Source organism: Lacerta agilis, chromosome 7, assembly GCF_009819535.1.
Source record: "Lacerta agilis isolate rLacAgi1 chromosome 7, rLacAgi1.pri, whole genome shotgun sequence".
In the NCBI taxonomy this organism is placed as follows: Eukaryota; Metazoa; Chordata; class Lepidosauria; order Squamata; family Lacertidae; genus Lacerta; species Lacerta agilis.
In genome coordinates, this window is record NC_046318.1 from 83,730,032 (window position 1) to 83,755,789 (window position 25,758).

Below are 25,758 nucleotides of genomic sequence, written 5' to 3' on the forward strand. Positions count from 1 at the left end.
GCTTTGAGTGTGTTGTCTCTGTCCTTTTCTTCTCTGTCTCTCACCCTGTCTCTGCAGTCTTCTGGGGTGCTGGAACAAACGTGAGGAGAGCTATGAGCATTCCATGTTCTCAGCACTTGATTGTAGCTGCAGAACTGAGTGTCCTGAAGTTTGGACAAAACAAATACGGAGCTCTCAAGACTGATGTAGCGCTGCCTTGGAGTACTAGGCCGTGGTTAATGGGCGTTGCTTAATAGGGCTCCTAGTGTTTGCTGGTTTGGGCTTCCTGCTTAACTCCAAATTTGGCATCCTCTAAGACTTTTTTGACAAACCAAATACACCTGGCTTTGTATCAGATTCAGGGCACTCAGCTCACAAAATGCTTAATACCAAGCATAGGATGAATACGTAGCAAAAACGTATTGCAGTTGCAGCAAACCACTTCCCAGACCATCCAGTAACTGGGTTCTCAACTCTCTTTTGTCTTTCTGTGTAATGCTTAGAACCTGCATTATGGGTATGTCAGATACTCAAACACAAAAATAGAGGAACCGCTAGACAGAAACATGCTTATATGAGGGAGCTGGTGTGCTGTGGTGGTTTCACCTTCATATCCCAGTCACAAAACTTGTTACGACTTTGAGCCAGTCTCCATCTCTTGAGCTAACCCACCTCACAAGAAGGCAGGTGAGGATGAGAAGAGCGGGGCAAGATTGCCCTGTTTGCTGCCCTAAGATCCTTGGAGAAAAAGCAGGATAAAAATGGCACCCAGCATTTTTACAACCCATTTTTACAATTTTTACATCTGTTTTAGCATCAGGGTACCTCCACAAGGTACCACAGAGCCTAGGGCTTGCTGATCAGAAGGTCGGCGGTTCGAATCCCCGCGACGGGGTGAGCTCCCATTGCTCAGTCCCAGCTTCTGCAAACCTAGCAGTTTGAAAGCACGTCAAAGTACAAGTAGATAAATAGGTACCGCTCCAGTGGGAAGGTAAACGGCGTTTCCGTGTGCTGCTCTGGTTCGCCAGAAGCGGGCTAGTCATGCTGGCCACATGACCCGGAAGCTGTACGCCGGCTCCCTCGGCCAATAAAGTGAGATGAGCGCTGCAACCCCAGAGTCGGACACGACTGGACCTAATGCTCAGGGGTCCCTTTACCTTTTTACCTCCACAAGGCAGAGATGCATTCTACACTGTAGAAGGTACCAGCTTAAGAGGTCATCTTCTGTAGCATAACGTATTGAAATGGCAATTGTCTGATAATTTTTGCACTGCAAACCTCCCAAGTGAACCTTGCAGCCCAATCATCACTGTACTCTCCATTGAATTCGCTTTGAGCTGGAACTTGATTGTACAATCTCTGTTGTTCATGGCAGACACTTGATTGGCACATGTTTAAGGAAAGGTTTGGGGGTATGTTACATTTGGCAAAAAAGAGCTCGGTGGAGTAGCTTGAAGACAGGTGAAAGGGAAGATCTAAAGTTTCATAAAATTGCTAACTAGATTTTATTTCTCACCAATGCTGGTAACCTAATCTACGGTTGTGTATGGCTTCTCCATTTCACATATTTACTTTTGGATAATCTCTGGGAAGTCTTTTATTTCTGCAAGCAACCTTGTGGCAACTGTACTCCCTTGGCTCCTGCATTTTCCTTACTGATCGCGTTGCTAACTCCCATTTCCCCCTCTCCTTTCCCTCCTTCAGTGGGACGATGAGACGGACATGGCCAAGATGGAGGAATGTGTCAGATCTGTTCAGATGGACGGTCTGGTTTGGGGAGCCTCCAAACTGGTCCCAGTGGGTTATGGCATCAATAAACTCCAGATCCAGTGTGTGGTGGAAGATGACAAAGTTGGGACAGATATACTGGAGGAGGAGATCACCAAGTTTGAAGATTACGTAAGTTCCCACGGAGGGCTGTTTCTCTGGCCCAGTTGCCCAGTCCATGGTGATGTAATTCTGTACTGGCCATCTGTCATGGATGCTTTAGCTGAGATTCCTGCATTACAAGGGGTTGGACTAGATGAGCCCTTGGGGTCCCTTCCAATTCTATGATTCTGTGTCCAAGTTGTGCAAGACTCTTAGCAAGATCATATTGACCATATTGGAGCTGATCCAAAACAATTGGGGAGGAGGTGGAGTTTCATGAACATTCCAGGCTATTTTGGGGGGAGAGGGCTTTTGGGCTTTTGCTTTTTTTCCCAGGGAGGGTGCTGCAGAGAGAAACACACACTGTCCTGGCATCCTGCTAATTCCCACTCCCAGATGCCTTGAGTGACTAGGAATAATGCAGACCCTTGATTAGAACTACATTAGCAAGAAACTAGTGCAAAAAATAGGCTTTTGGCAAGAACTTTTGAGTCTCCTGAAAAGCCTATCTTTGTTGCTAAAACGTTTAGAACATTCAATTCATTTTTTTTTTATGAAGAATTTATTAGCATTTTCATAACACAACACAGACCCAAACCCACACCTACAAATACATAACAAATACAAATACATATATTGCCAGGATTCTTCTTCTTGTTTATATACCTAAGAAAAAAATTTCTATTTTCGAATCTTGACGTTTGACTTCCCCTGCCTTTTCACCTTCGGTTTTAAAACTATATTTTACTTCCATAACAACTTTTCTCTAAAAAACAAAACAAAGAATTTAACTTCAAATAAAAATAACACCATTATCTTAATCTTCATGTTCTAACATAAATCTTAACAAAGTATTCTTATAAAATCTAAACTTATTTCTTCTGTCCTTTATCATGCTGCTATTAACATAAAATCTCAATATCTCCTTACTTAATCAAGATAGACTTACAATTAACAACCTTCACCCTCCGATTTCAGATACCATAACAAGCCATTTAGATTTTACATTTAATACTTCACCCCACACCCCCTCTGTCCATTGTCTTTCTCTGTCTTTCGCCGGAACCAATCTTCCAGTTGTCTTCTTTTCCCAAATGTCCACAGATCCAGGCAGCATTCACAACAAACCTTGCATCGAGCTTCAGGATACACATCCCCTCTTTTCTGGGCTCCTCCGCTTCTTTGTACCATACTTCTTCTTCTTGTAGATATCTTAATTCCACGTCCCTTGCCCCCGAGCTCCCACCTCGGGGTCTGGATATTACAGATTTTGCCGTTCCGGGACTGCCACCCCCAAAGAACGGTTCTTTTTCCCGGAGTCGCCCAGCCATTTCAAACCATCCTTCAAGCATCCCTTCTAACTCTTTGCCAAGGTTTCCTTCCATTGTGTAAAACTTTTGAAAAGCCTCCTCTGTGGAAAGTAGATTTTTTTAATTTATTATCCCACTCAAGACTTTCAATTTCCGATTGAGCAGTTCCAGTCTCAAGACAGTAAGCATTTCTTCGTCCGTTAGTCCAGAGTTCAAAACAAGTTCAAACACAAAGTCCAGCATGTTGGGGGAGGGGGTGAGTGTCAAATTTCAATTCCTGTCTTTTCCTTCCTTTGTTTCAATTGTTTCCCACGTCAGTCCAAATTTCCCATCGCCATTTTTCTGAAGCCAGAGCGTAAAGACCAAAACTTTAAACGGAGATATTTTCTGCCCACTTAATCCCCAAAGGGAAATCTCAGCAGTCTCAGTTTTCAAATTCCAGACACATTATATCCATTGTTGTAGCAGCAGTCACTTAAACTGGTTATTTTCTTTCCTTCTCCCGAAGGGAGGGAGGCAGGCTCCCTTTCCTCTTCCCCCCGGATCGTTCCAAAGGTAGAAAAGTCAGTCAAATACTCACGACCACTGGGTTCTTTCAAATCATTAATGACAGGTAGAACTTAGACGCTCATCTCGGGATTTGTCGCCGCATTTGCATCCCGGTTGGGGCATGTCCCCTATAGCCCGGCTCCGTCGTCCCTTCACCCCCACTCCCCCTTTACAGGGGGAGCGAGGGAAGGGTTCGGAGCCACAACGGGCACAGCCGGGGAGCCCAGGGTGCGGGACGCTCTTCCCGCACCCCACCGGAGCCCCGCTTTGCGGTAGCGGGGCTCCAACCCCCGGGATGGACTGGGCGCTTCGCAGGCGAAGCAGCCCACGACCACCCGCAATGGCGTCGCCGCCGGAAGTCTCCTTAGAACATTCAATTCAGCCCCAGACTTTAAAAGCTTGTGTTGAGGCTGTTGGCAGTGCCAGAGGCTTATGTTTATTTGTGCATTGAGCTTAGGCCTTGCTGGTGTGTTCTCTCAGCTCTTATACCTTCTACTGGAAGTCTGCCATGTTCCCTTTGCCAACCTGGTATATACCCTTCATATGTTTCGGACTGATGGTGGCTGTGATCCAAAACATCCGGAGGGGACCATGTTGGTGGAAGTTGCATTGGTAATTGAGCATTTGCTTGCTAAGAGGTTATTGTCTTGTGCTCTTGGGTTTATGTACAACTGGCATGCATCCCTGTGGGTTTTTAACCTTAACCTTAAAAATGCTGATGCAAAGCGTTTTACTAAGGCCTAGTGTAGTCACATTAGTAGAACTTGTACAAAACTTCTCACAGAAATGAGATAGACAGACAGACTGACTCACTCACTCATTCTGTGTAGCTGCTTATGTTCCAGAATGCAATCTGCATAGGTCACTGAAGCTGTCCCTCTTATACCAGCAGCTGTGCTTGAGAGTCCCATTAGGTTTCCAAGCCTTCAACACACATCACGCCTCCTTCTTAATTATCTTAATTATCATGAGGGTTAGGGTTTTCAATAGATGCCTGGATCAGATTGCAGAGTCTGTCTGTGGTTTGCACACACAGCCCCTTCTTCGCTTACGCCAGTCTTGGGATTTATTTTTTTTGGCCTGACAATGCAAAAGCCCTTCTCACTTCATTTTTCTCCCTTATGTCTTCCAGGTGCAGAGTGTTGACATAGCTGCTTTCAACAAGATCTAACTGCAAACCTTTACACTTTCTAAAGCTAATAAAAGGTCAAGAGTTGGAGAGCAGTGCTGTGTGTGTGAGGGCATCTTTCTTTAACCAGCGTGCCGTCTTTTCTGTTGTAGGAGTTGCTGCTGATCAGAGGCACCAGCCTTTTCCAGCTCTCCTCTTCCAGGGCGCCTCTCTTGTTTTGTAGGTGGTTGAACTTAAATGTGCACTGCCTGGAGAGAAAGGCACTGGTCCTGTTATGTTTCTTGTGCAAATAAAGTTCATTTCAGATGACTTTGTACTGAAGATGTTCCTGCAGCATTGTCTGTGCACACCTCCCCGGCCACATGCACAATAGCTGGGTAACGTAGGGGTGGTTTGCATTCTCTTGTTATGGAGGACACGGTTCATTTGCTTCCGGATATAATGGAAATTTCTGGATTTAGTGTGTGCATGTGCAATCACACACATACACACAAAATCAAATGCACAGAATAGGATGGGAGATACCTGACTTAGCAGTTGTACATGTGAAAAGGATTTTGGAAATGGTAATAAGTTGCAAGCTGAACATAAGCCTGCAGTTTGTGACTGAATGAATATATATATAGTTCCAGGCTCTGCATTTTAAGAGGTATATAGACAAATTGGAGCCATTTCATGGGAGTTGCTATGACAATGGTCAGTGATAGGGAAAATGAATCCTACAAGAAGGTTGAAGGAAGTGTTATCTAATATTAATGGGAAAGGTTCAAGCCTGAGGTCAGGCATAGGCAAACTCAGCCCTCCAGATGTTTTGGGACTACAGTTCCCATCATCCTGGACCACTGGTCCTGTTAGCTAGGGATGATGGGAGTTGTAGTCCCAAAACATCTGGAGGGCGAGTTTTCCTATGCCTGCCTTAAGTATAAACATCGGTTAGTTCTTGAGCAAGAAGGAGCATAAGTGCAAGGAGACAGATTGTCCAGAAGGGGGGAGATCCTCCCAGTGAGGTTAACAGTTGCACAAATCCTCCTTAGGGTGGAGTTGAAACAGGAAAGGGAATCAAGGTAGCTCCCATGCTTCCCTACTGATTGGGAGAACTTGGCTTGGGCTATAGGTCCAGTTTACGTGTCAGGCTAACTTACATGTCAGCACAACCTGACCAGGTGGGGATGAGCAAAGTAACCCCGCCACCCTCTTCTAATGCAGGGGAAAAGCTGCAGTGTCTTGGTTTCACAGTCCTGGCTGCTTGAAGTAGATGTGATAGGCATCTTTAGATATCTTATCTAAAGGGCTGTCATATGGAGGATGGAGCAAGCTTGTTTTCTCCTGCTCCGGAAGGCAGGCCTCGATCCAGTGGATTAAGTTGCAAGAAAGGAGATTCCAACCCAACTTTAGGGCAGAACTTTCTGACAGAGCAGATCGACAGCGGAACCAATTCTCATGAGGGGGTGGACTCTCCTCTGGACGGAGGTTGGATAGACATCTGTCATGAATTCTTTAGTTGAGATTCCTATATTGCAAGAGGTTGGACTAAATGACCCTCCCCCCCGGGGGTCCCTTCTAACTCTGTTTCTATGACTTCGAAGAACTCGGCCATTTCAAAACAAGCCAACTTCAAACCAGGGGAGGGCACCATGTTATGGAATCTGCCCCATGCCCCTACCCTAAATTTCATGTTGCAATAGGCTAGTTTGCATTAAGCCATTGTGTGCTCTGCTGCCTTATTGGGGCATTGGAGGGGAAGGCTCGCTCTTGAAAGGACATGTCCCACTTCTGCGCAGATCTTGTCTCATCAGCACACTTCCGTGATGGGCATTGCATGGGATCAGAAATGTGGTGCATTGATGGCTGCAGAGTCAGCTCTACATGAATGGATTAATGATGCCTGGGAACCAAGGAAGCAGCTGGCATCTTCTTAAATATCCCATCAACAAATCCTTCTGGGGTTGCTGTAGGGAAGCTTCTAAACTGCCTTTCCTTTGAAACCTTCCAAGCTGCTGCTGTGTTTGGTTGGGTGAAACCCTGCTGAACAGGGGCTGTAAGGCCAGACAGGTTTTGCATGTTCTTGAGATGGTATTAATCCCACTAATAAAACAGCTACGACTCAGCCTGATACTAGCAGGAAGAAAAGCTGAAATTCCATCTTTCCTTTGAAATCGGAGAGGAGGAATGAAGAATGTGAACATTCGGTGATTTCCACTGGCCACGTTGCATCCCCTTAATTAAGCAAATGCACCTCAACTTGAGCAAAGAAGCAGGTGCAATGCTCACACCTCGGTATAGTTAAGGAAATCACACTATTTTAGCTGAATGCTGCACCTCCTGGGCTCTTCACACAGGTTGGCCTTGTTTCTGTAGCCTACTTAGGATACTAGAATCTGGTGCCTCAGCCCGAACCGGTGCATCTCTTAGCCTTGGGGTGAGAGATTTCTCCATGTCCTCATGTTAGCTTTAGTCGAAATGTAACGTCATTGGATTATTATTTTTTAAGCCAGTTTAGTTTCTTATGGGACCATGAAATTGTTAAGAGGGCTATGGAGGTTTGATTCTTAATGCTTTGGTGTCTGAGTGTTCAAGCAGGAGGGACTGCTTTAGTTCTCACGCTGCGCTTTCCACTCGTAATAAATGGCTGCTGTTAAATCCTATGGTTAAAAAAAAAATCAGTGGTGGAGAGGAAACTTGTGGGCATTACACAATCACGGTTGGAGTGCATCTTATTGTTCAAAGGTAAAAGTCACCTCATTGCCCCAACCACCACTGATCAATACCTGAGCATCTGCTGTGCCTGCAAGAGATCTCTGGTTCGGTCCCTGGCATCCCCAGGTAGCAGACAAGGGAAGAACTTCCTGCCTGAAATCCTGGAAAGCCACAGCTGGTCATTGTAGACAATACACTGATGGACCCTGGGGTCTGGTTCAATATAAGCTTTCCCTGTTTCTGTATGTGAACTCTGTGCTTCGCAGAGCATGTAGTTAAAGCTATGGATTCACTTCTGCAAGATGTGATGGCCATCAACTTGGATGGCTTTAAAGGAGAACTGGACAAATTCAAGAAGATGTAAGTCCTATCAGCAGGGACTTATCCATAATACAGTGGTACCTCGGTTTAAGAACAGCCCTGTTTATGAACTATTCGGTATACAAACTCCGTAAAACCGGAAGTAGTGTTCCAGTTAGTGAACTTTACCTCGGTCTATGAATGGAAGCCAAACGGTGGAAGGGCACCGGCAGCCAGAGGCCTCATTAGGGAAAGCGTGCCTCGGTTTAAGAATGGCTTTGGTTTAAGAACGGATTTCGGAACGGATTAAATTCGTAAACCGAAGTACCACTGTATAATTTTATTTATTTATACCACGCTCATCTGGCTGGGTTTGCCCAGCCACTCTGGGCAGCTCCCAACAGAATATTAAAAACATGATCAAACATTTAAAACTTCCCTAAATCGGATGTCTTCTAAAAGTCTGGTGGTAGTTGGTTTCCTTGACATCTGATTGGGGAGCGTTCCACTACGGAGAAGGCCTTCTGCTTGGTTATGCTGTGCCTCCACTGTTGGAGGGAGGCAGCTTGCCCCTAACTGCTGCTGCTGGGAATCTCGAGTGGGGAGAGTTCTGCTTGCAAGCTTCTCCTGGATGAGTCGCAGGCCTGATCCATCTGCTGGGCTTTGAGAGCAAGGGCTTCTCCGCTGCAGTTGTCACTTGGGCGCGATCCTGCCCTGCGTGTCCCATTGGGGTGGCAGGCATTTCTCCCAAGTGCAAAACACAGAAAGGTGGAAGCAGGCAAGTTTCCCATTTCCACCACCCAATAATAATAATAATAAATGAGAAGAATCATGCCTGGGCATTTTGCCACATATTCCATCTCAGTTTATATAATTCCTAGAATCACTGCAGATGGTGACAGCAGTCATGAAATTAAAAGACGCCTGCTTCTTGGGAGGAAAGCAATGACAAACCTAGACAGTATCTTAAAAAGCAGAGACATCACCTTGCCGACAAAGGTCCGTATAGTTAAAGCTATGGTTTTCCCAGTAGTAATGTACGGAAGTGAGAGCTGGACCATAAAGAAGACTGATCGCCGAAGAATTGATGCTTTGAATTATGGTGCTGGAGGAGACTCTTGAGAGTCCCATGGACTGTAAGAAGATCAAACCTATCCATTCTGAAGGAAATCAGCCCTGAGTGCTCACTAGAAGGACAGATCCTGAAATTGAGGCTTTGGCCACCTCATGAGAAGAGAAGACTCCCTGGAAAAGACCCTGATGTTGGGAAAGATGGATGGCACAAGGAGAAGGGGCCGACAGAGGATGAGATGGTTGGACAGTGTTCTCGAAGCGACTAGCATGAGTTTGGCCAAACTGCAAGAGGCAGTGGAGGATAGGGGTGCCTGGCGTTCTCTGGTCCATGGGGCCACGAAGAGTCGGACACTACTGAACAACAACAACAGAATCATCGAGTTGGAAGTGACCCTGAGGATCATCTAGTCCAATGTTTCCCAAATTTGAGCCTCCAGCTGTTTGTGGACTACAATTCCCATCATCCCTGGATACTGGTCTTGCTAGGGATGATGGGAGTTGTAGTACAAAAACAGCTGGAGAACCAAGTTTGGGAAACAAATCTATTCCAACCCCTTGCAGTGCTGCAATATCCAGTTCCTCCATGCAGGGGTTTGAACCTGCAACCTTGGCATTATCAACCACGGGCGTAGCCAGGATTTATGTTGGGGGGTCAGAACATCAGTTAAGTATTTTAATTTTTTTAAATTGATGGGGCAGCTGCCCTACCTTGGCTACGCCTACTGAATGCTTAAGATAATAGGAATGAGGTGGGGTCAGGGCCAGATTTAGGTTGATGAGACCCTAAGCTACTGGAGGTAATGGGGCCCTTTATATGTCCAACTGTCCTTTGTCAACAACAAATTGTCACTGTTTTGTGCTGAATAAACGCTATATGGTAATTTATGGACCTAATAGGTATCTAAAGCCATTTGCACATGTTTCCATACAACCAGTTCATGCAGAATGTAGGGACCCTATATACAGAAAGGAGCAAACCAGTGAGATTTTAGGGAGCAAGCTAGCAGGCCAGGCCCATGACTTACATCATAGGAGCCTACACAACACAAAACACTGTTGCTGTATGTAGGTTTTATTCTATTGGTTTTTTATCTTACATTTTGAAAATGTACATCCAGTGTGTTTTTCCCCTGGTTTTTTTTGGGGGGGGCAAGGGAGTGTGGGGCCCCGGCCCCTAAGCTATACCTTGTTTATCTTATACGTAAATACGGCACTGGGTGGGGTGGATGATGGCTCGTGGTCCCCTCCCCTCCTCTGCGGACCCCCGAGAAGCTTGCAAGAGGATGGAGAGGGAGCGCCAGGCATGGCGACCCCTTCCCGGGTCTGGCGCGCGCTCTCCAGCTGCTTGCCCTCGGCCTACATCTCCCAGGCGCCTTAGGGGGGAGGCGGCGCCTGCCCTCCTGCCGCCCCGCCCAGGGCTGCCCCCTTGGCACGTGGGGCAACAGGGCGCCGCCGCGGGACTCGGGAGCCTGGTGTCCTCGGCGCGTCTCCGAAGGCGCACAGGGCGCAGCAGCGGGCGCGTCTTGGTGCCATGGGCGAGCCGGGTCCCGGCGCGGAGGCGCCTCCGCCGTGGCGCCGCGGGTCTCTGGCGCTGCTCACCGACCTGTACCAGTTCACCATGGCGTACGGCTACTGGCGGAGCGGGCGGCACCGCGAGGCGGCCGCCTTCGAGCTCTTCTTCCGCCGCTGCCCCTTCCAGGGCTCCTTCGCGCTCAGCGCCGGCCTGGCCGAGTGCCTCGCCTTCCTGCGCGCCTTCCGATTCTCCCCGGCAGGTGAGCGCGAGGTGGAGGGGGGGCGCAAAGACTTCGCAAGAAAAGGAAAGGAAAGGGTGCAGGGGGCGCGGGTCCTTTTCCCAGGGAAGCACTCTGCGCATGGCCAGAGGCTCCACGCTCCAAGATCGGTGGGGAGGAGGCGGGGAAGAAAAAGCAACTTTCCCAGGGCTGAGGTCAGTCGCATCGCGCCGGTTGTGGAAGCTGATTGGGTGGGTGGGGGTGATAGTCGGAATAATGGCCTCACGGATGCATGCTCAGGTATGCCTGTACCTGCGACATTGCAAGCCGTCAAAAATAGGCGGCTGTGTCCAACTAAGTTGGAATGAATGGGCTTAAGTTAGGCATATAGCGAATATCCTCATTGTTAGCATTATCGATTAAATTCCTATACTGCCCTTCATGCGAAGTTCACAGGGCAGTCCGTAAACATAATGCAAAATGAGAACTCAAAATGCACAATAAAGCAAAACAACAACAACAAAACAACAACACCTCGCCCTTCCCACAGGCACATTTAAAATGTCTTTGGGTGCTAAAGGCCTGGTTGAAGAGGAACTTTTTCACCTGGCACCTAAAGGTGTATAATGAATGTGTCAGCCGAACCTCCCTAGGGAGAGCGTTCCACAAATGCAGAGCTGCAGTGCCATTGACCCGTTGCCACCTTCCAGAAAGCTTGTGCATAATACAGATTTAACTGAAATCTTTAATGGCTGTACAGGCAGAATAAACTTACGAATAGCCTGGAATTTAAAAACCACCTTTGGAATGTTATGGAGGTGGGCTATAAATAATGGTGTTGGGTGTTCCCCAAGAGCCTCAGGATCACTCTGTGCTTCTGTCTTGGGTGTCATTCAGGTCTTCCGTATTCTTTTCTGTTACTTATCCTCCGCTATTTCCACAGTCCTTGTGGGGGGAGAGGCAGAGGGGAGATAAAAGATTTGCCCCTCAATCAGCACTCCAAACTCCTTCTGTGTTAGGGGTCCCTGACCAAAGGTTATTTCCATTGCATATATTCTAGATCTGCCTGCTTCCCTGGGCAGCTGAGTCTCATTCCCAACCTTCCCCCGTTCTGCAGTTTAACCTTCCTAATTTGTGAGGTTCGAAGAAGGTGGTTAACTGCTTTGTGGAGCGACTGGCTTGTGTGTTGAGCGTATGCCTCTCATGGGGCTGGTCCGACTTCCTGGGTTGCAGGATTGTCCTGCCAAGTGAAAGAGGAGCTAATTCTCAGCTGTGTTGAGAGCAACCTTGCCAGGTCTACTTCAGCTCTTCACATAGCTGGGTAATGGACTCCCTTTTCCCTTAGAACAGGGGTCCCCAACTAAGGCCTGGGGGCCGGATGCGGTCCAATCGCCTTCTAAATGCGGCCCGCGGACGGTCCGGGAATCAGCGTGTTTTTACATGAGTAGAATGTGTCCTTTTATTTAAACTGCATCTCTGGGTATTTCTGGGGTATAGGAATTCCCTCATATTTTTTTTTCAAAATATAGTCCGGCCCCCCTACAAGGTCTGAGGACAGTGGGACCGGCCCCCCTGCTGAAAAAGTTGCTGACCCCTGCCTTAGAACTTAAGACCCCCAGTAACTCAAAAGGCTGCATGTTTTCACAGCACATCTTGCAAAAGAGGTCAGAATGCATGCAGAATTTTTTAATTTGCTGGGGCCAGTCTGATGGGAGGCATATAAATAACAAATTGTATTATTATTGTTGTTGTTGTTGTTATTAAAGTCTAGGTGAAGGGTGGTGCCGTGGTCTAAATCACAGAGCCTAGGGCTTGCTGATCAGAAGGTTGGCGGTTTGAATCCCCATGACGGGGTGAGCTCCCGTTGCTCGGTCCCTGCTCCTGCCAACCTAGCAGTTCGAAAGCACGTCAAAGTGCAAGTAGATAATAGGTACCACTCTAGTGGGAAGGTAAACGACGTTTCCGTGCGCTGCTCTGGTTCTCCAGAAGCGGCTTTGTCATGCTGGCCACATGACCCGGAAGCTGTCTGCGGACAAACGGCGGCTCCCCCGGCCAATAAAGCGAGATGAGCGCCGCAACCCAGAGTCGTCCGCGACTGGACTTAACAGGTCAGGGGTCCCTTACCTTTAGGTGAAGGTATTTATTTAGTGCCTGGTGCACGATGGTAAGTCCCTGCCCTGAGGAAGATACAATCTAAAATTTGATACGAGAAAAATGACAGAGGAATTGGGGGGGGGGGGAGTGGAGGGAGGACATAAGAGCCTGCAGGATCACGCCAATGGCCCAGCCAGTCCAGCATCCTGCTCTCATAGTGGCCAACCAGATGCCGTTATGGGAAAGCCGCAAACAGGATTTGAGCACAAGAGCAAATCTAATTTGCTGTGGTTTCCTGCCGAAGCATTGCTGCCCCCCACTGTGGAAGCAGAGCATGTGACCACTGTGGCCCTGATCTCTCTCTCTCTTCCCCCCCCCCCACCCCCCGCTTTCCTCTCCAGCTCTTTTTCAATCGTGGCTGACATTTTCCCATTTGGCAGACACCAGACATGTGCTAAGTGAAAACATTTACTTTGCCAGAGTATAAATGCATTTCCCTGGGCTTTGCAGTTATTTCCTGATGTCGTTGGGTTTCCCGAGGGCTGCTGGCATCTTTCCCTGCTAACCTTTGATCAGCAGGGGAGAAAGAACCTGCTCTCTATAAGTTTCCATAACTTGGAACTGGGAACGGAGACGGCAAGGGATAAGAGAGGAGAAGAGGCTGTGCTTGGCTGAAATTTGGGCGTGGGAGACAGGAATGAGTCCAGCTATGCAGCGAAGGCTGTTTGTGTTTGACACAATTATGCTTTACTTTATCTCCTGGGACACCTAACCAATTATCTGTCTCTGCCACAGCTTGTGGACCGAGTTAAAATCCTGATAACCCCTTCATCTAATAACACCAGCAAATTATCTCTCTTTGAAAGTAGTATCTCGGGCTTTGCTTCTAGACTAGTCCAGTATCAGTTTTTTCTGTGTATTATCTTAAACAGATTTTCTCCCCCAACCAACCACACTCATTTATTTATATGCTTTACAGTGGTACCTTGGGTTACAGACGCTTCAGGTTACAGATCCCGCTAACCCAGAAATAATGCTTCAGGTTAAGAACAGAAATCGTGCTCTGGTGGCGCAATGGCAGCGGGAGGTCCCATTAGCTAAAGTGGTGCTTCGGGTTAAGAACAGTTTCAGGTTAAGAACAGACCTCCGGAAAACGAATTAAGTTCTTAACCCGAGGTACCACTGTATATATCTTTTCTGTTTGTTTGTGGTCCTTCCTGCCAGCTGGTCAGGCATCAAAAAACCCTCTTCATGTTTTGTTTTTAATATTTTATGTTTTATTAGATGTTTTAGATTATTTTTTTATGTGTGTGGGAAACAAACAACTCAGAGTGGCTGGGGCAACCCAGAAAGATGAGTGGGGCATATATAATTTTTTAAAAATGAAATTGTTGTTGTTCAATCATAGAATCTTAAAGTTGGAAGGGACCGACGGGTCATCTAGTCCAGCCCCCTGCAATGTACTCCCTGCACAGATGTTGTTTCGCCAGTGACTCTGTCCATGTAGCTTGGTGCCAGAGTCCTCGTTGTCAGCCTGTGGCTCTAGCCCAGGCATGACCCAAGTTTGTTTTGGGGGCCTAAGGCCCGCTGGTTGGTTTAATCCAGCCCTGAGACAAGTGTGGTGTAGTGGTTAAGAGCGGTGGACTCGTAATCTGGTGAACCGGGTTCGCGTCTCCGCTCCTCCACATGCAGCTGCTGGGTGACCTGGGCTAGTCACACTTCTCTGAAGTCTCTCAGCCCCACTCACCTCACAGAGTGTTTGTTGTGGGGGAGGAAGGGAAAGGAGAATGTAGCCGCTTTGAGACTCCTTTGGGTAGTGATAAGCAGGGTATCAAATCCAAACTCTTTTCTTCTTCTGTGGTAAAATCCTTTAAAAAAAAGCTCAACAACTTTTTGTCACACGTTCACTTCATCAAATCTGGCCTTCTTGAAAAAGTTTGGGCACCCCTGCATTAGTCCACGGGTAGGTAAACTAAGGCCCGGGGGCCAGATCCACCCCAATCAACTTCTAAATCCAGCCCGCGGACGTTCCGGGAATCAGCGTGTTTTTACATGAGTAGAATGTGTCCTTTATTTAAAATGCACCTCTGGGTATTTGTGGGGCCTTGCCTGGTGTTTTTACATGAGTAGAATGTGTGCTTTTATTTAAAACGCACTTCTGGGTTATTGTGGGGCATAGGAAGTCATTCATATTTTTTTTCCAAAATAAAGTCCCAGCCCCCCCCCCCACCAAAGGTCTGAGGGACCGTGGACCGGCCCACGGCTGAAAAAGGTGGCTGACCCTGCTAGAGAGGTGATGTGCCCCCCCTTCGGGATATGTGTCCTTGTGGTATTGTGAAAAGCAGGTGGGATACATGCCCATGTGGCTCCTCCACGTTACACGGAGACGTCTTCCTGGTTCACAAGAACATCAGAAGAGCCTGCTAAGTCAGGCCGGCGGCCCACCTAGGCCAGCATCCTGCTCTCACAGTGGCCAACCAAATGCCTGCGGGAAACCTGCAAGCGGTACCCGAGCGCGAGAGCATCTCTCCCCACCTGCGGTTTCCAGCAACGGGTATTCAGAAGCATCGCTGGCTCCAACTGTGGAGGCTGAGCAGAGCCATCCTGGCTAAGCAGCCATCGATAGCCCTCTCCTTCTCCATGAATTGGTCCAATCCTTTTTTTAAAGCCATTTAGGTTGGTGGCCTCTGTGCCTCCTGCAGGAGGGAATTCCGCAGTTTAACTCTGTGCTGCAAGCAGTGCTTTCTTCTGCCTGTCCTGATTCCCCCAAATCTTCATCCCCGCTCACAGCTTCATGTTCACTACTTCATTTTGTCGACTGCTTTGCATCCAAATACCGTATTTTTCGCTTCATAAGACGCACTTTTTCCTCCTAAAAAGTAAGGGGAAATATCTGTGCGTCTTATGGAGCGAATGGTGGTCCCTGGAGCCGAATTGCCCAGGGGCCAAAAGAGGATCATGCTTTTTATTTTACAAAGAGAAAAGGGAGTGTTGAAAGGACCCTGCTCAGCAAGAGATCGGGAGAGAGATAAGAGTCCTGGCTCCCTTTCAGCCCCGCCCTCCATTGTTGAATGTACTGCAGAGGGAGGTTGTTTGTTTCCCCAGCGACATGGGACTGGCTGATTAGATTATCTGTCTGCAGGAAACTGTAGAAAAGGCTCCCTTTAGAAGCTGCAGAAATGTGAGTTGAACCCCATAAAAATGGGGCTTTCCCTCTGTGTTTTTCTCCCTTTGCAAAAAAAGCTGCAAAACTTTTAGCTGATCCTCAAAAAAACAGGGCTTTTCCCTTTGCAAAAAAGCTGCAAAACTTTTAGCCGATCCTCAAAAAAACAGGGCTTTTAGAAGAGGAAAACCAGAAAAATATTTTTTTTCTTGTTCCCTCCTCTAAAAACAAGGTGCGCCCTATGGAGCAAAAAATACGGTAGCTCCCAGGTGTGTGATTTGTCCTTCTGCTGGTTGCGTCACATCCCAGCACGAGTTTCTTTCCTTTGTGGTTTGGGCTGTTGTTGACTGGACGATGTTAACAAAGCCCAGGGCCATGGACGAGTAGAAATAATGAGGCTGGGTTTTGCAAACAGAACAGATGGAAAAAAACAATGAAGGCCTGGTAAACACAGACCTTCTGGAAGTATTTATGTATTGAGTGTTGTTGGTGGGTTTTTTTTGTGCGTCTGAGAGCACTCATCCCCATGGTTTTTTGCATTATCATTTTTGATTAAATTTCTAAAATTTCACAATTTGACTTCAAATCAAATAACTACATTGCTGAAATCATTTAATGTGTCAATGCGAATGGGAGTTGTTAATATTGCAGTTGTTGTGTAAGGGATTGTTATTTTGACTGGAGTGTAATTGAAATTACATAATAAGATTTTGGAATGCAGAAATAAAGTAAATCGTCAAACCATCAGTACTAGCACATGGGTGGGCCACCTAAATTTTATAATTTGGCCCCTGAATGATTGGTATTAGTAATTGTAATATAATTTGGCATTGTTATAATGAGGCTATTATTGGATTATTGTAATTGAAAACTAATAATAGAATAATAATAATAGAATAATAATAATAATAATAATAATAATAATAATTACATTTCTTCATAAACTGGCTTCTGACCCACACCTCCAGGTTCATATATCAGACTCTCATCTATTACAGAAATCTCTCCAATACAAATTACTTCATCATTTTTCTCCCTCTGCTCCCATCTCATAATGCTGTCCGCAGTTTCATTTCACCATTATGCTTTTCCAAACAGGTCAGGAAGGGCCTCCGAAACACTCGTCCCCATGTATAGCTGCTTGTTCATTTTGCTGCTCTTTGCTGTGAAAGAATCTCGGAAGAGAATTGGCAGGAGGTCTATAATGCAAAATTACAATGTACAAATCAGCTAAAAGTGTTCATCCACAACAGTCAATTAAAAAAGAGGGACAGTGCAGCCTTTCCTTCACAGCCAAAAGGCAAATGCCAAAACCGTCACCTCTAAAAACCCAACCATAACAACACCAACAAGCCTAAGAGAATGGGAACACCTTCGCCCGGTGAAAAGCTCGCAATATTTGCGCCAGGAGAACCACCCCTCGGAGAACCTTCTAGAGATGGGCAGCCCAGGTCCATGTCCTCATTGCTGCCCTCCAAGATTCCCTCGGAGGTGGCAGGCGGAGTAGAACTCCCGATAATGATAAGCGACACGTGGTTGTGTAGGTTGCCGTTCTTGCAGACAGACATGCCAACGCTGCTTGCCCGTCCGATTTAGGATGATGGAAGTCTGCCATTTAGTGTACTCACATAGGACTCAGCCAGAAAATACACAGCCGTACCTTGGAAGTCAAACAGAATCCGTTCCGGAAGTCCGTTCGACTTCCAAAACGTTCGGAAACCAAAGCGCGGCTTCCGATTGGCTGCAGGAAGCTCTTGCAGACAATCGGAAGCCCCGCCGGACGTCCGGCTTCCAAAAATAGTTCGCAAACCGGGTTTGCGGCGTTGGGGAGCCAAAACGTTTGAGAACTAGGGTGTTCGAAAACCAAGGTACGACTGTACGGGTTTCTGGAAATGTGACAGGATTGGGCAAGGAGGTCCTAAGCCGCATCCTAACTCTGTTCAGCTCAGTCAAATGCTACCTCGGGGAAAAGGTAGCGTCAGTGGATCTCTTATTTTTATTTTATAGGCTCTTATTTTATAGGCTCAAGTTTTCCCCCCCTCTGATAGGCTTGGGCCAGCTCCTTGCTCCAGAACAGGGTTTGATCTGGCGTGGGTTTTCTCCAGCTTGCTTTACGCCAGCTTCTGTTGCATTGGTAGCTGGGAAAGCCAAAAGGGTGTTTAGTTTTGTTTTTTTAAAAACGCTTTCAACTTTTCTGGCCTTCGTCTCTTTTTCTTCAAACTGTCCCTTTCGCTCACGGTTTCCTGGTGTGGATCTTTCCTTTCCAGACATCGAGTATCTCGAATCCGTCCTTCCCGCTACCACAGAGAAAGCTTTCTTCGATTACCTGCGCACGGTGGATGCGTCCGAAGTTTCCGTCTCCTCCGCTCCAGAGGGATCCGTTGTTTTCTCCAGGGTGGGTGTTTCCAAGGAGTAGTTTCTACCTGTGAGGTGTTGATTGGACAAAGGCGTTTGGGGCCGCACATCAAGAACCTCTTGCGTCGCACACACAAGCTCACAAAGGCATCTTCATACCTGACAGGAAATGCATGTTTGCACATCTGGGGGGTGGGATCAGTCGTCTTTGCTGAATTTTCCTATTTTAGTCAACTTGTGGTTATTATGTGCTAATTGTTTTTGTTTGTATTCATATTTCAGAACATCTTGTCTAATCAATCTGTGTTGCTTTAAAAAGTGGATTTTTTTTATTATAAAAATGATATTTTTATAATGTTGCAAATTGCATAGATATTTTTGTTTGTTTGTTTGTTCATTATTTCTTACCTTTATATGCCACCTTTTCCTCCAAGGATCTCAATGTTCTCCCCCACCTCCCATTTACTCCTCACAACAACCCTGTGAGGTAGGCTACTCTGAGAGGCAGTGACTGACTCCAGGGCCTCCCAGTGAGCTTCATAGCTGGCTGAGTGGGGAAATTAGTCTCCCAGGTCCTAGTCTGACACTCTAAGCACTCTGGCTGTCTTTGAGCTTACGAGGGATTATATATCAATTATAATTTTTTTGCTTCAAAGTTGGGGGGGGGAGGAGGAAAAGTATGCATTTCTGCCCGTTGTAACCTAAGTACTTTTAACATAAGGTGCTTCTTTTTAAAATTCCACCTGAAGGAGCCTTCAGGTGCAGAAGACACGGGCTTGTATGGAGTTCTCTAAAACCCATAGCAAAAAACGACAGGTCCTGATTGGTTGCAAAGGAGTTGTGTGGTACAGGTGTGTTTCTGAATTCCTTCCTGCAGGTGCCGGTGCTGCAGGTGAAGGGTCCTTTGCTGGTGATACAGATTCTGGAGACCACCCTGCTGTGTTTAGTCAACTACGCCAGGTGAGGATGTGGGGGGGGGGCAGCCGGAGGACCTGCTTTCCTTCCGGCCTCTGTGTTTTGCTTAACATTGGACGGCAGGATCTGTCGCTCTGAGACTACGATCGGTGCACATCACCCCCTGTGGACTCTAGACTTGGGGGTATGGGGTGGCCGGGAAATTCTCCTTGAGGCCGCTTGGCAGGTTGCCAGATTCCTACAGGGTAAATCAGTATACAATCAGCAGCACAAAAAACGGCGCACACAAATCTACCAAACCATTCCACGTATAGAATTCTATATTGGTAGTCCAATCAACAAGAAAGCAATGCAAAAAGTCAAACAAAGAAGCCACAAACAGAAAACTCATTCAAGTTAGTACAACAGGGAACTGGCTTCCTGAAAGCGGAGGACAAAGATCTCCGGAACGGGGGGGGGGGGGCAACACTTGACGCTTCTGCACATTTAAAAAATTGCTGCGCGTGCCCAGTGTTTGCAACATCGTTGTGAATTCTGTGTGGGGGTTTGCAGCCGGTGAAGCAGGCTTTCCAAAGCTTTGAAAAGGGAGGAATGGGGCTCTCTCTCTTTCCGTTCGGCGAGGCAGAAGGTGCAGGAGCAGGAGGGCCGGGTGGAGGGTGACGCTCAACTGCCAGGATGCAGATTTTTGTGAAGACCCTGACGGGCAAGACCATCACCCTTGAGGTGGAGCCCAGCGACACTATCGAGAACGTCAAGGCGAACATCCAGGATAAGGAAGGTATCCCTCCCGATCAGCAGCGTCTGATCTTCGCGGGGAAGCAGCTGGAAGACGGCCGCACGCTCTCCGACGACAACATCCAGAAAGAGTCCACTCTTCACCTCGTCCTTCGTCTCCGTGGGGGGACCATCAAGCCCTCTCTCCGCCAGCTCGCCCAGAAATACAACTGCGGCAAGATGATTTGCCGCAAGTGTTGCGCCCGCCTGCACCCCCGTGCCGTCAACTGCCGCAAGAAAAAGTGCGGCCACACCAACAACAACCTGCGCCCAAAGAAGAAGGTCAAGTAGACAGAGAGATGCAGAGTGAGAGTGCACACGATGGGGGCTCTCTTCTCCCCCCTCCCACCCGGTCCCCCCTAAAATCTGGGTATTGTGCTACTTTGCTGAAATGTGCTACCACCTGTTCTGTCTGGGCATTTCTGTTTCTTGCCCGTTAGAATAAAACTTCCCATTGCACCAAGAAAAAAGAAGGGGGGGAATGGGTGTTTTTGCGTAAGGGGCTGTTTGAAGGACTGGAGGTGTAATAATTGGACGCAAATGTCTCTCTAGAGATGCATAGAGGATCTTTGTGGGGCTGTGTGGAGATCAGGGAGGGCGCATTCAAATATTAGTCCATCCGAACGTTAGGAAAACAGGTTTTCTGGATGGAACACACAGGCCAGTCATGTTTTCCCTCTTGGAGGTTTCCCCCCCCCTTCCACCTGCAGAGAGATGTTTACTTGTGTTCCTCAGCCATGCAGATGTTACTGGACTCCTGTACGCATCACTCCCAGCCAGCAGGGTCAGTGGGTCAGGGATGATGGGGGTCGTGTTCTGGCAGGCATCCAGGAGGGCGCCATGTTGGGGAGTCCTGCTCTCCCTAAACGCTCTTTCCAATGTGCACTTCCACCCGAGAGCAAAGAAGGAATTGCTCCTAGAAAAATCCCAGCAGCGCAAAAGGAAACCCTCTGCTGTGTTGGAAGGCAATAAAAGGATCGGTTAATATTCAACCCGAATTTTCTTCCTGCAGCCTCGTCGCTACGAATGCTGCCCGATTCCGGCTCATAGCAGGCCCGGACAAGAAACTCATGGAGATGGGGCTGCGCCGTGCGCAGGGACCGGACGGGGGCCTCTCTGCATCCAAGTATTCGTACGTGGGGGGTAGGTTCTGACTCGTGACTCACCCTTCGCTGGCCACTAGGCGGCACCACCTTCCTTGCCCTTGCTGCTGTTACCAGAGACTTCCTTTTGGGGTTTTGCCCTTGCTGCCCATACCAACATCTCAAGGATCCAAAGAGCTCGTAAGCCCGGTTTGGGAGACATCTGGGGACTTCTGGGTGTTGCTGGACTCCAGCTCCCATCAGCTCCAACTTAGGTGGCTAGTGGTCAAGGATGATGGGATTTGTAGTAGTCCAGAAACGTCAGAAGGGCCGCAGGGTCTCCACCTCTGCTGTAAGGGAAGGAGTGGTGCTTGGAGATTGGAGGTGGAGACCTGCAGCAGGAAGGGACGGCCTAAGTTGGGTTTGGATATGGGGTGTGATGGATTCGGGGCAGTGCTCATTGCAGAAGCCCTTGAGCTGAGCAGAAAATAGCCTTAGTTTTACCTCCTTCTCCTGAGATTTTAATCCTTCCCCCTTAAAACCCTGAAAACAACATCACTCATTCACAGTTACGGTCACAATTAGGTGTCCCCCCACCCCTTTGTTTTGTGCATATTGCTGACCTTTTGCAGTTATATTCTCAAAATTTTATATGGATAAACAGCCCTGAAAAAGGAGGCCAAAGCCTTCAAGCCGTACCTCAAGACTCGCCGGCCGCACCTGTTCTGAAAAATACTTTCCCTTCCCAAGCGCATCCTTCCTCCTTTCTTCGTAACATGGGCAAAAGCAGTACACTGCGACCGCACCTTGTGCGCAGTTAACTCGTGTGATTTCAGCTGAGAGCGAGATAGCCTATGCTTACCCATGGAGGCTCACTTCCGATTTGGTTCCTCCTGGAGGCCTGGTGGAAATGGGTCCTGGGGACCACCCACGCACAACGCAGCCAGCCCCCCCCCCCACTTGACACGAGTCCCTTCTCTTCCAGGGTTCGATTTTACCAGCAACGTCCTGGCCGGGAAGCTCTATGGGATTCCGCTGCGGGGAACTGTAGCTCATTCTTTCATCTTGTCCTTCACCTCGCTGGCTGAGGTGAACCCGCGGGTTAGTATTTTGGGGGGGGGCAGTGGGGAAGACAGGTTGCAGAGGCATATAGAATGTTTCCACCTCTTTTTAGCCTTATTGTTGATTTTATCTTCTCGAAAGAGTTGCTTCTCCTGCTTTCGCTTCTAAATCTACCGTTTGCTCTTCTTCGTAAACCTGAGTTTTTTTGCTTTTTAAAAACTATTGAGCGGTGCGTAAGTTTTACGGAATAAATGCACAAATGAGATCGCTGGGGGGGGGGGGTCGGTCCAGAATCCCAAGACGCCAACCCGGCCTGGATCGTGACAACTCTTCTTTTCCTCTCTGAGCTGGAAACAGAGTTAATTGAACCGAACTCTAAAAACCTTTCCAGGATGTATAATTTGTTGCTAGAGTGGCATACAAAAGATGAAATGGTTAAATCTGCAATGATAGATTGGGCAAAAGATGTTGGACATAATATTATGATGGATGACTGGGAGAAGTTGTGGAAGGAAGGTATTAAATTTACTGCCTGTAATGCACTGAAAGAGAACATAATGAAAATGATATATAGATGGTATTTGACACCAGTGAAGTTAGCTAAGATATATCATGTCACAAGTAATATGTGCTGGAAATGTAAAACTGTGGAAGGTACCTTTTATCATATGTGGTGGACGTGCCCAAAGGTTAAGGCTTTCTGGGAGAAGATTTATAATGAACTTAAGAAAGTAATGAAAATTACTTTTAGTAAGAAACCAGAGGCCTTCCTTTTGAGCATGACCAATTATGAGATACCCAGTCAGGATAGAGTGTTTTTTATGTATGCCACAACAGCTGCTAGAGTTTTACTTGCAAGAAACTGGAAAGGTGAAGAGATCCCGAGAGTGGAAGAATGGCAAATGAAGCTGATGGACTTTATGGAACTTGCTGAACTGACCGCGAGACTCCGAGACCAGAGGGAGGAGAAGGTGCAACAAGATTGGAAGAAATTTAAGGACTATTTAAAAAATCGTGAAAAATTAGATATTTGAAGCAGAACCAGTTTGTCTAATTGGCTTTAGCTAGATGATGTTAGATAAAATAGTATATGAAGTGATGTTATAAATGGCTTAGGAATGTTTAGAAATGTTTAAGGTTATGTGGATTAAGTAATGAATTATATATGATTAGCCAGTATGTTAAAGTATATAAGAATAATGGTGGATGTTTAGAAAATAGTTACAAAGTTACCAACGTATATTAGTATTGAACGCAGTCGAGAGAGCGGGGGAAGTCCCCCCCAAAGAAGATTTGAAAGTAGAAGCAAATAAGGAGTTATTTTATGTTCCTGTTAGGTATGTATCTTTCTTTTGTTATTTCTATTGTTGTTTTAACGTGTTTGATGTGTTTTTTGTTTTTTGTTAATTGTTCTTTGTTCTTTTGGTTGTTTATTTGTTGTTTACTGTAGAAAATACTAAAAAAAAATTTTTTAAAAAAAACTCTTATTTTCCTCTCTGTAGACTCTGGTCCCACGACAGGGAAAGGAGCCTGTGGATTTTCTGTCCTTAGTGGAGACATGGCTGAGCCGGGTTTGCCAGCTGCTCCAAGCCCCGCTGGAGACAGTGAACCGTGGGGAGCTGGCTGCCTTCGTCTCCTACGCCATCACCTTCCCACAAAACTTCCAGGGTCTTCTGGACACCTTCTGCGTGATGAAGTAAGCTCTGCGCTCCAAACTTAAATTCGTTATTCTTTAGTGCATCCACACCCCACCTTTTTTCCTCCAAGGTTTCTTGCTTCCCGCCTCGTTTAATCCCCACAACGACCCTGCGAGGTAGGTTAGGCTGAGAGGCAGGGACTGAGCCCCAAGGCCACACACAGTGAGCTTCGTGGCCGGGTGGGGATTCGAACCCTGGTCTCTTCTCAGGTCTGGCACTCTAACCACTGTACCACACTGCTCTGAGGCCAAGTGCTTACGATCTGAGGTTGCGCTGGGCTTTGCTTAACTGTTCCCAAACATTTAAGAGCTGTACCTTCTGCCAAGCAGGTGTGCCCCCAAAGGCGAAGTGGAATTGTAAATTCGTAACAAAATAAAATAAAAAATTCCTTCCAGTCGCACCTTAGACACCAACTAAGTTTGTTCTTGATATGAGCTTTCGTGTGCATGCACACGAAAGCTCATACCAAGAACAAACTTAGTTGGTGTCTAAGGTGTGACTGGAAGGAATTTTTTATTTTATTTTGTTTTGACTATGGCAGACCAACACGGCTACCTACCTGTAACTGTAAATTCGTAGTGGGAGATAGATCCGACCCACCAGGGAGAGGAGGAGGGCAACCGAGAGGATCAAGGGTCTGGAAATCAAGCCTGATGAGGAACGGTGTTGAAGGAGCCGGGTAGGTTTAGCCTGGAAAAGGAGACTGAGAGGAGATAGGAGAGCCAGCTTCAAGTATCTCAAGGGCTGCTGTCCCATGGAAGCGGGAACAAGCTTGTTTTCTGCTGCTCCGGAAGGTAGGACCCAAAACAATGGATTCATATTGCAAGAAAGGAGATTCCGGCTAAACGTTAGGAGAAAACTTTCAGAGGACAATGGATTCTTCAGTAGTGATTCCTGCATTGCAGGGTGTTGGGCTAGAAGACCCTTGGGGGTCCCATCCAACTCTACAACCCTATGATTTTATGACCGCTTCCTGGGGGGGCTGTGCCCCATGGCAGCTGTTGAGGCCATGTTGCCTCTGGCCTTGGGGCTAAGCTTGCAGGAGAGTTTCTAAGTGGCTGTATGCTTCCATCCTTGTTTTTCAATGAAAGCAACGGCGAATAAGTTTAATGCTAAGCTAAAAGGAAAAAGGAAAAGAAAGACCTCTGGGGTGTGCCTTGGCAAGCCTTTGCCCAACTCCCTCCCTTCCATCCTTGTTGTTTGTGATTGGATTGCTAATGGGTTTTCTGGAACGCACTTTGTTTTCTACTCTGTGGCCCCTGGAGGAAGCTGCTTTGCAGGGGGGGGGAGCTAGATTTATGCCCCCCCCCCATCCACATCCTTCACTTGCTATGGTCTTACTACGGACTGCCGAAAGAGGGGAGAGAAAAGGAGGAAACGAGGCCTGCCAAAGGGTATTATTCACTATTGTGTCCTGCTAATAGCAAGCTCAGCTGGTGCATGCCAACAGGACTGGAGGCAAAACAGTGGTACCTTGGTTCTCAAACGCTTTGGTACTCAAACACCTTGGTTCCCAACGCCAAAGACCCGCAAATAAGTGTTCCGGTTTTGGAACGTTTTTCAGAAGCGGAACGTCCGATGCTGCTGTCGGCTATTGTTTCCGGGGCGCCTGCAGCAATCAGAAGCTGCGCCTTGGTTTTCACACATTTCAGAAGTCAAATGGACTTCCGCAACGGATTCAGTTTGGCGCTTTTGTTTTTGCTATTTATTTTGCGTTTTTGTTTTTGAGGCTTTTTCGGTTCGTTTGTTTTTGTGACTGTTTGGAACCCAGTTCAGCTATGATTGATTGATTGATTGATTGATTGTGTGACTGCGGAAATGGATAAAAGCCCCCCACCCAAACAATGACTTTCATCGGTGTAGGTAAGAAGAAAAATAATTTTAATTTTTATCATCTGCAATACTGTCTTATTTATTTTATAGTACAGTACATTGATTATTGCTTTCATTTTATGGATCAATGGTCTCGTTAGAGAGTA

The 25,758-nt window shown here is 47.1% G+C and overlaps 3 protein-coding genes across 8 annotated transcripts in view; all 3 read left to right on the plus strand.

The window, feature by feature from the left end:
- EEF1D (eukaryotic translation elongation factor 1 delta) overlaps nt 1-5,145 on the plus strand; it is a 32,374-nt gene extending 27,229 nt beyond the window's left edge. For 5 of the 6 annotated variants that reach the window (XM_033155951.1, XM_033155949.1, XM_033155947.1 and 2 more), the window contains 2 exons: nt 1,684-1,878; nt 4,840-5,145. In XM_033155951.1, the coding sequence (XP_033011842.1) occupies nt 1,684-1,878; nt 4,840-4,878 (234 nt within the window). In that variant the 3' untranslated portion in view covers nt 4,879-5,145. The remainder of the gene's footprint in view (nt 1-1,683; nt 1,879-4,839) is intronic. The other variant, XM_033155952.1, reaches the window with a different exon arrangement.
- Nucleotides 5,146-10,400: 5,255 nt separating this feature from the next.
- NAPRT (nicotinate phosphoribosyltransferase) overlaps nt 10,401-25,758 on the plus strand; it is a 31,319-nt gene continuing 15,961 nt past the window's right edge. The window contains 6 exon segments of the mRNA XM_033155955.1: nt 10,401-10,679; nt 18,162-18,289; nt 19,127-19,209; nt 20,951-21,081; nt 22,006-22,121; nt 23,585-23,778. Coding sequence (XP_033011846.1) covers nt 10,439-10,679; nt 18,162-18,289; nt 19,127-19,209; nt 20,951-21,081; nt 22,006-22,121; nt 23,585-23,778 — 893 coding nt within the window. The 5' untranslated portion in view covers nt 10,401-10,438.
- Nucleotides 19,778-20,236, plus strand: LOC117050342 (ubiquitin-like). Its single transcript, XM_033155953.1, has one exon. It carries the CDS (start codon nt 19,840-19,842, stop codon nt 20,227-20,229), a length of 390 nt encoding a protein of 129 aa, XP_033011844.1. The 5' UTR covers nt 19,778-19,839; the 3' UTR covers nt 20,230-20,236.